The sequence below is a fragment of the Humulus lupulus genome, chromosome 6 (assembly GCF_963169125.1).
Source record: "Humulus lupulus chromosome 6, drHumLupu1.1, whole genome shotgun sequence".
NCBI classification, from domain to species: domain Eukaryota; kingdom Viridiplantae; phylum Streptophyta; class Magnoliopsida; order Rosales; family Cannabaceae; genus Humulus; species Humulus lupulus.
The window spans coordinates 6,209,262-6,219,777 of NC_084798.1; the positions used below are offsets into that span (position 1 = coordinate 6,209,262).

Consider the following 10,516-nt stretch of genomic DNA (forward strand, 5'->3'; position numbering starts at 1 on the left):
AAAATTAATATAACTGTATTTTTCTCTAAATTAAAGCCAAATGTATTGTGTATTTATCACTGAAACGTTATACATATGTAAAAATCTCACCACCAGGGGAACAAATAAAATCAAGTAAATTTTGTTTTTAAAGAATGTGCACCCAAATATGAAACAATACTGTCACATTTACTTTTTTTTTTTTTAGGGAATCACATTCACTACTGCTTTGGTAAATATCATAATATAAATTACAACTGGTTTTTCTACAATTAATATATTATATTTGTATCATTTCCAAAAATATTAAGTATTCTTATTATAACATACATATTGTAAAAAAATTGCGATTAAGTATAAAAAAAATTATAACTAAAAAAATCATGATACAATAGTGGTCACTAAAACACCATAACTAAAAGAATTAATCATAAAAATTTCATATTGTAACTAAATAATAATTTTTAATATATATATATATATATTTATATATTAGAGGAAAGGAATGCTTTTCTATATTGAATAAAAGGCAAAAACACAGATACAAAATAAATGTCCTCTGTGTGGACTATATATATAAGAGGTGATATAAGAGTTAGTTACAAAATAGTTCACTTCAAGAAAAAACGTTTTTAGAGGCGGCCCGCCGGTAATTTACAGATTATTAGCGGCGGAGTACTGGGTCCGCCGCTAATAATAGGGAAATTAAATTAAAAAATTAATTTATTTTATTAGTGGCAGACTTACCCATTATTAGCGGCGGGTAGTCCACCGCTAGTAAAATGCCCGGGAAACGAAGAAGGGGCCGTTTCAGAATCGGAAGAGGCAGGTTTTTTGTTATTACTGGCGGGATTAACCGCCGGTAAGTGTTAGTACCGGCGGATTGCACTGGCCCCTCCGGTAATAATGTATTATCGGCGGGAGGATTTTAATACTGGCGGGGATCCGCCGGTGATAATGCTATATATTCAATTGAATTGTTCGTCCCTGCCATTTCTCCTCTTCTCTCTACATTTTTTTTCCTCTCAGTCCGAGCATCACCACCGTCCGCCCCTCCGTCCGAGCACCACCACCACGCCACGCCGGAGTTTCGGACCCCACGCCACGCGTTCACCACGGTGGTCTGGTTCGTGCTCAATTTTCTCTCATCATCTAAGTTTTTTTTACATTTTCTGTTCTCAAATTATCAAACTAACCACTGATATTGGTTTCTTATTTAACTTTTCAGGTATATCTCAATATTTTGGAGTGTCTCGTTCCTTTGTTCGAAGTGGCTATTGGACTTTACTAATATTGTTTTGGTTAGTTTTTTTACTACAATTTTTACTTAATAAGTTAAAGTACATTATTATGCTATGCTTTAAAATTAGTGTGCTGGATGTTGGATTTTTGTGTGATTTGGGATTTTTATTTATATTATATTGTGTGCTCTGGGATTTTTTTGGTTGCTAATATTATGTCATGTTGTATGTTTAACTTTTTGCATGCTCAAAATTGAATTAAAACAAAACAATTATTATAGACTAAAATTAATTTTATAATTTAAGTGAAAAAAAAAGTAAGTTGAATCTTGTAGATATTTTCTTGTTTTAATCTTGCTTACTTGTAGATTATGATTTTTGATTAGTATAAAATTATTTTAATATAGAAATTGAAAACTTTATTTAATAAAAGTTTTTACAATTAATAATGATTAATTAAAAATTACTACATATCTGGTAATAATTTATTTTTTAATTTTTTAATAAATTAAATAATAAAAGTTTGATTCAACATTATTTAATTAAATAATTTAATTTAATTTTTTTTATTAAATAACATTATCTAATTGAATAATTTAATTTAATAAAAGTGTTAAAAATTAATAATGATTAATTAAATAAATAATAATTTATTTTAAGAAATTATTTTGATTTGTTTATTAAATATTATTATCTAATATTAACTAGTATTAAATTACAGCAAAAGCAAAGGGAAAAAATCAACTTCCAACTCTACAAGTCAAAGTCAGTCACAGGCCCAACCTGCTCATACACCTCAGGAAGACATGGCTACTATGGCGGAAATGATGAAGTCAATGCGTGAAGAGATCCGGATGTTGAAATCTCATCAAGGTCCATATGGTAATCCTCAGCATACCAGTACGATAACTAAGTCGCGGTTTGAAAGCCTTCTGCAACGATATTTACCATCACAACCTGAAGGTGGTATATCTTCTCAAAGTCCACCTCCATGGTCGATGCCACAACAACAACATTTTTATCCACTTCAACATAATTATCCAAACATGTATGGACGCTCCTCCCAGTCCCCTCCTTTTTATTACCACGACGTCCCTGCAGGATCTCAGACGTCATATCCTAGGCGTCGTGACTTTGGGGATTCATCGCAGCAGCAACATCCACAGCAGATGTATGGTCAATTTGTGAGTTCGTCGCAGTACAGAGGTATGGTCAGTTTGAGAGTTTATTGCATCAATCTCCCTCGCCGCGACCACATACTCGATAATTTCGATCATCTTCGCAGCAACACTCTTCACAAGCACCACAGTTTGCTTCACCACCATTGCCGCGCCCTAATACTGGTGATCAAGATATTGACCTTAATGAATATTTTACACCTGGTTGGCCCGATCAAAACAATAATAATTAGATTACGTTTTTTAATTATATTAAGACAATTGAAATTTTATTATGTTTATTTTATAATTAGTTCATATGTAATTAAAATGAGACAATTTATATTTTTATTATGTTAATTTTATGATTAATTATAATGTTATTTTTGTTTGATGAATATTAATTGTGTTATTAATTATAATTTATGTTAAATATTATTATTTTTAAATAAGTATTATATGTATATTTATTATTAAATAAAATAAAATAAAATATTATATTTTAATATTAGTATTTTATTACCGACGGATTAATAGAGGCGGGACCCGCTGGTATTAAATGAGTCAAACGAGTTGACAGTGTTATACATTACCGACGGAGCCCCGCCTCTATTAATCTACCGGTATTAATACAATACCGGCGGGTGTGTGAGTCAATTGGTAATTCTGCTAATACCGACCGATTATTACCGGCGGATACATCTCTTATTACAAGCGGAACCCTCCGCCGGTAATACTACATTTTTTTGTAGTGGTTACAACTAAAACTAACAGAAACAAAATACACTATGGAATCTAATACTTCTCCTCAAGATGAGGAGTACATGTTGATGAGACTTCTTGGATAATAACTATTGGAAATGTGTTGGAAATAGATGTTTTGTTAATATATCAACTAAATTATCTTGGGAGGAAACATGGATCGATGAGTTTCAGCTGGCTACTTTGAATTCTTTCTCGAACTATGTGACAAGAAATGTGTTAAGAAAGATAGTACTATGCCTATAGTCGTGCACACTAACATCTCTGCACATACACACACCGAATAGTACATGTTCTATAACTAATTCTTCTCTAGAATATTCTTGGCACTAGAATACAAATTATGTTATTGCTCAGTGTAATTATTTTTTCTTTCTGTGATATACTGATATTGTGCCACTTGTAAACATCATAGAGGTGTTCATCCTCTATTGTATATTTGACCTGCATATAAATACAACACTATTCTTCGGCCTCCATAGAGTTGAGATTTTTCCAATTACTTTACTCCATGTGATTTCTAAATTTGGTATCAGAGCATACGCTCACAGCCTATGCCAACCATGTCCATTGAAGACAGTCTTGGGAGCCAAGCATCTCGGACGCAAGGAGAGAGAGCTCAACTGACAATCAAAGCAACCACGGTTGCAACTCAGGAAGCACTTGTTGCTACACCTCAGTAGGTGACCATTCCACCCTTCTACAGCACTCTGAATCAACCATTCCCATTGAAGCTTGACAAGAACAACTTCTCGCTATGGAGAACCATGATCTCAACCATCATCTGTGGCCATCAACTGTCGGGTTATGTTGACAGAACTAAAGCCAGGCCACTGGAGCTCTTAACAGCAAGCGAAAGAGCAGGTAATTGGGAACCTCGGAGTAATCTAGCCTTCAAACAATGGATTGTGAACGATCAGCTTCTAATGGGATGGTTGTATGGGTCGATCATAGGGCAGATTGCAACATAAGTTATGGGTTGCAACTTGGCAGTTGAACTTTGGAGAGCCTTTGAGTTGTTATACAGTGCCCACTCCAAAGACAAGATCGATGAAACATGAACCAAGCTGCAGACGACTAGAAAAGGGAATGTGACCATGGTGGAGTACATTCAACAAATGAGAGTGTGGGCTGATGTCTTGGCTTTAGCAGGTAACCCATACCCTGAATCTCATTTTATTACTAATGTTTTGAATGGTTTGGATATAGATTACCTGTCCATTTTGGTGCAAATCAAAGCAAAGCCAAACATCACATGGCAGGAGCTCTAAGATATATTGCTCAGTGATGACAACAAGCTTGAGAGACTCAACACTCTAACTCCATCTAACAAACTGTTGAAGGATATTTAACCTCCATCTGCAAATTTTTCCAACAAGCCAACTGCTCCAAACATTGGCAAACAACAAGTCAGGGTGGGGATGGAGGTGCAGGTCGGGGTGGAGTGGGGGCGGAGGGGAAGGCTAGGGGGCAGAGGGGCGGGCACACGGGATGGGGGCGAAGGGGCGAACTCGGGCTTGAAGGCGGAAGGGTTGGGGGAGAGGGATAGGGTGGCTGGGGATTTTGCAGAAAAAGAAATGAGAAAGGCGAAGGAGAAGTCAAGGCATGCTATGGATATCTCGGTGACTATTAGTGGCGACAGGTGTCGCCGCTGATAGTCGTCGCGAATATTTTTTATTGACATGTCGACTATTAGCAGCGACACGTGTCACTGCTAATAGACTTAGATATTCACGTTGGAGAGAAATTTCTCACATTTTTTCTTGGTATTTTCGAATTTATTAGCGGAAACACATGTCGCCGATAATATTAAAATGTCGCCATTAATAATATTTTTAATAAAAAATGTTTAACTAGTCTGGTATTAGCAGCAACTTGTAGTGTCGACTAAAGACCATTTTTCTTGTAGTGTCGACTATTGAAGGTGGCTAGGCAGAGAAAACCAAAGAGAAAATTGGGGTAAATGGATAACGGGACCAGCCATATATATCTGGTATCAGGTCACTTATTTGTGGCAACACATGTCGTCGCAAATAAATTTTAAATTTCACCGCAAATAATACTGGACGGCATTGTTTTAATAAGTATAAATAGTATTATCAGCGATACTTAATCTTATTTTGCATTTAATAATATTCTGAAAAGTTATGTGGGAATTTTTCCTTGTTTTTTTTAAAGGAAAATGAAAATATTTTTATTTTTTACGGCGAATATTTTGCTGCAAATAATTTTTAAAAAATTTCGCTAATAATGCATATCATATGCTAATAAACAGTAAAAATGCCAATTTTTTGCACCAATACTTGCACGTTGCATTATTAATTTGTGGTGAACTTGTTGCCACAAATAGTTTTTGCTCTGTTGCTGTAAAACTAGGTAATTGGGTAGATTCTACGGCCCACTATTAGTGGCGGTGAGCTATTTTCAACGCAAATAATACATTCATTAGCGGCGACAAATTGGAGCTGCAAAAAGGGCTTTTCTTGTGGTGTGAAGCTTCTTGTTGAAGACTCATCTCAATGATGGAGCAAAAAATTATCCATTCGCAATGTGAATAAAGAAAATAACCTTATTATATATTGAATCTAAAAGATTAAAATACGTAGGCAAAAATAATATACACATATATTTCTCGTGTGTAAAGAGAATAACATTATTACTTAGCACCCAGTCCATCAATGGAACACATTTTTTGGTAAGCTTCACAAAGTTTTTCGAATAAATTCTCTATCTCTTGACTAATCATTCACTCTCTCCCGTCCACATGAATTTTCTAAACAACTTAGATCATCTCCAATGCAAGATGTAAATTTTGTGTCAAATTTGACACAAAAAATAAGTCAATGTTATATTTTGCTCAATATTTGCAATTGTGTTCCAGTGCAAGAGATGCAAATTAGTTAAAAAAAAAAGTCAACAATTCATCTAATATTTATTGATAATATACAAAAAGTAATATTTTTTTCATTTTTTGTTATTAAAAATAGTCATTAATTGTTAATTAATAAATTAGTGACAATATGGTAAATAAAAAAAGTGACATTTATAGTTGTGCCAAATTTGACTCATGCTATATCTTGTGCCAAATTTGGCACAACTTATAACATGTGTCAAATTCGACACAGTTTTTTGAACATCATTATTAGAGCAATAATTTTACTAAAATGTGCTAAATATAACCATGATCACTCTATTTGAGATGTTCTTAGCAACATAAGCATAATTAATTAGAATATCCATTTTGTTTTTCAGAGACACTCTCAACCTGTCTCAGTCTCTCTCTCTCTCTTTTACCAAATACCTATATATGCATCGTAGCTAGCTAATTTTCAGCCCTTAGACATAACATTCTTGTTATCCTGTGACCCTTGGATCTCCTCCAACATTCAAAGTAATTTCTCATCACGAATGTAAATTACAAATCCAAGAAAATTAAATAAAATAATACATATATAGAACCACTTACCCATTCATGTTTTATCATTAAAGTTCAGGTACTACATACACATTTCGCCAAATACATTTTAAACAACTCAATACCAACAAAGCTATATATAAAAATATCATATCATAAAATGCTTCACTTAAGAAAAATTATTGTACTTGTTGAAAACAAAATATATAAAAACAACATAAAAGCCACTTTATCATAAGTATACCTCAAATAGCATTTAATGGGCAAGCACTGCATCTTTATTCTTCTCTTCATATGTTCTCTCATTCAGGAAATAGAACAACTTAGATTTCTCTAAAGTGGTCTTCCAATATGAATCTGTAAATATAAATATGAAACACATTAATGTTTTTTCAAATTGTGGGAAAACAATCATAATTTATTACATGTTTGGTAATTAATATATGAAAGGAAAAAAGAAAAAAGAAAAACTACTAACCATGCATCTAGCTTTGAAGGTGTCTTCTTAATTTAGATATTCTAATGCGAATCATACGGTAAAGCCAATCTTCAAAGCTATTTAAGCACCAAAAATAGGCAATAATTCTCCACTTAGAGCCTAAGAACAAAGTTCCACAAACTCCAATAAAACCAAGAGCAAATCCAACTTCTAGTCCGATGTAAAACCATGACATGTCAAACATTTCTTGATCATGTTCAACATAGTTTTTATTTTCTGGAAAATGATCTTTGATTTTTCCCTCATCTCCAGGACATGCAGTCAAAAGTGGAGGTCCACATAGTCCAAAATTCCCAAAATATGAAGAATCGTTGAAGCTTTGCAATTGAGTGCCAGTAGGGATTCTTCCAGAAAAGTGATTATATGATAGGTCCAAATATGCCAGAGAGGAGAGTTTGGCCAATCCCATAGAAATGTTACCATAAAAATTGTTATGGGACAAATCTAGTGATTCTAGCTTACTCAAGTTCCCAATATTCGCAGGAATGACTCCACTCAAATTATTCCTTGACAAGTTCAATTGAGTTAGTTCCACAAGATTTGTCAATCCTTTGGGAATCTCTCCAACTAATCTATTGCTCGAAAGATCAATGACTCTCAGTAATCCCAAAATATTTTCATACTCATATTCTTTTCCTTTCCATCTAACAAATGCATTATTGTCATATAATCCATAAAATAATCGACCAAAAGTATAGTATACTGAAATTGATCTAAATTCCTCTTCAGGCATTAGAATCTCAACCATTGATGTGAAATTGTTGATGCAAGATGGGATAGCTCCATGTATATTATTTTGAGAAATGTCAAATATTTGAATAAAATGAAGATGACACAGATTTGATGGTATTGTTCCATAAAAGTTATTAGATTTTAGTTGAAGGACAACCAAAAACTTCATTGTTTCTCCAATCCATGGCGGTATAGTTCCTTCCATTTTATTCTCTCCAACATCTAGAAAAGTCAATTGGTTGCAATTCTTCAAGGTTGATGGTAAAGTTCCTGACAAGCTATTATTCCTCAAATGCAATGTTTCAAGTTCATGTAGAGAAGAAATTGAGTTTGGGATCACTCCTGACAATCTATTATTGTGCAAATTAAGAACTTGCAAATGTTGTAGATGAAACCAACAATCAGGAATGCTTCCCAATAAATGATTATTGGAAAGGTCAAGAATTATCATTTCCCTATCATGTAGAGTGGTGCAAAAGTGATGCACAAATTTTGTGAGGGTATTATTGGAAAGATTCAACACACTTGCTTTGAAAAGAGAATTAGGTGAGATATGGCCATGAAACTTGTTAGAGCTTAAATCAACATAAGGGAAATTATTGGAGTTTAGTGGAATGTTTGGTAAGGTACTATTGATAAGGTTGAAAGATAGATCCAAATAATATAAATTGAAAGTTAGATTGAAAAACCATTTGGGAATGGTATTAGATATTATCCCAGAACTAGATAAATCAAGATATGAAACATTTGATTGTGTTTGGAGCCAAGAAGGAAAATGAGGACCTAACATGCATGATCTCAAACTTATATATTGGAGTTGAAAAGGGGGGATCCAGTTGAATGGCAATTTCAAAGTTAAAGAGTTGGAAGACAAGTCAAGATAGTGCAATTTGGAGAGGTTCCCAAGATGTGGTTCAGAGACAACTCCAGTGAAAAAATTGTTATTACAATGTTTGAGGCTTTCTAGGATACCAAGTAGGGTGGAAGTGAAACTATTGCGAACCATGACTAATTCTCGAAGATGGCAAAGATTCTTCATTGATTTTGGTACTTCTCCTTCAAACTGATTAGAGAACAAGTAACAACGCCTTAGAGATCTTAGATTTTCAAAAGAATCTGGAATAGAACTACCTTTGATGAGGAAATTGAGTTGTAGAGAGAGATCAATAAGGTTATTGCTCAAGTTAAGCAAGTGTGAAATTGTTGAAGTTCCAAACGTGCTACCAGAGACATGAAGGGTTGTGATTGAATTTGAGGAGTTTTTTGTATGAGAAAAAGAAGAATCATCCAACTCAGGAAATTGACAATCATGTAGGTGTAAGTACGACAAGGATGGAGTTGTTTTAAAGGAATCAAACCAATCCAAAGCTTGGGTAAAATTGGTACTTCTCAATCTAAAGATTTTGAGATAAGAAAGATGAGAAAGCCATTTGAAACTCTTAGTAGTCAACTTGCTGAAATAGCCAGTAAGATCAAGAACACTCAACTTGGTGAGATTTCCAAGTTGTGGAGGAATAGTTCCAACTAAAGGATTTTTTGACAAGTTGAGATATCTGAGATTTGTGAAAGCATCGATAAACTTTGGAATTGTAGTGAAATCATTGTAACTAAGATCCAAATGCTCCAAGTAATGGAGTTGAACCAAAGAGAAACCGATTTCACCACCCATAGGAAGCCAATCGAAATCATCGTCATAAGTAGGGATCAAATTAGGGCGAAGATCAAGCATGACAATATGATTAGTTAAGTTATCGCACCTGATACCTCTCCATGAGCAGCATTCTTTGTTGTTCCTTGTCCAAGATGATAAGATGTTATCCATATCATCAAGGCCTTGTTTGAAGGTGAGAAGAGCTTGTCTCTCTCTTTCTATACACGAGTATTGCACCTGAGAAGCTCCATTATGATGTCCCTCGTCATCATCACTACTACCCAAAACATGAGTAGTGGCTAGCAAGAACACAAGCACAACAACCATCATATTGAGAATTCGAATTGTTTATCAGCAATGAATGAGTTGTGCATCCAATTCAGTATATATATATAGCACTACAAGAATTTCTTAAATTAGAGGCGGAACAATTAGAGGCGGACTTAATCCGCCGGTAATGTATGAGTTATTAGCGGCGGATTACTGGGTCCGCTGCTAATAATGTGGAAATTAATAAAAAAAAATTAATTTTTTTATTAGCGGCGGATAGTCCGCCGCTAATACAATGCCCGGGAAACGAAAGAGTGTTTAGTTTCAAAATTATTAGCGGCGGATATTTTCTCTTAGTAGAGGCGGACTATCCGCCGGTAATAAGACTATTACCGGCGGGATATATTAATAGCGGCGGGTCCCGCCGCTAATAGTTTATTACCAGCGGGATTATATTAATAGCGGCGGGTAAATATCCGTCGGTAATAAGACTATTACCGGCGGAATATATTAATAGCGGCGGGTCCCGCCGTTAATAGTTTATTACCGGCGGGATTATATTAATAGCGGCGGGTCTCCGCCTCTAATAATCTTACACATTGAAAATTTTGCATATCCTTTCATCCGACTCTCATTTCTCTTCTCTCCTTCTCTCAGACACACTCTCTCTCTCTCTCTCTCGATTTAACTTCATCTTCAACCTCAACCTCAACCTCTTCTCATGGCTACCATTCAAGCCGTCAAGGCAAGGCAGATCTTCGACAGTCGTGGCAACCCAACCGTGGAGGTTCAAATCTTAATATTCATCAC

At 34.7% G+C, this 10,516-nt stretch overlaps 1 protein-coding gene across 1 annotated transcript; it reads right to left on the reverse strand.

Annotated features, from left to right (window-relative positions):
* Window positions 1-7,039: 7,039 nt before the first annotated feature.
* LOC133784583 (receptor-like protein EIX1) lies at window positions 7,040-9,763 on the reverse strand. Its single transcript, XM_062223878.1, has one exon. The coding sequence runs from the start codon at window positions 9,761-9,763 to the stop codon at window positions 7,040-7,042; it is 2,724 nt and encodes a 907-aa protein (XP_062079862.1).
* Window positions 9,764-10,516: the final 753 nt, after the last annotated feature.

Bases quoted from the DNA above. Each gene is read 5' to 3' on its own strand.
- LOC133784583 (XM_062223878.1), bottom strand. From the start codon at position 9,763: ATGGTTGTTGTGCTTGTGTTCTTGCTAGCCACTACTCATGTTTTGGGT.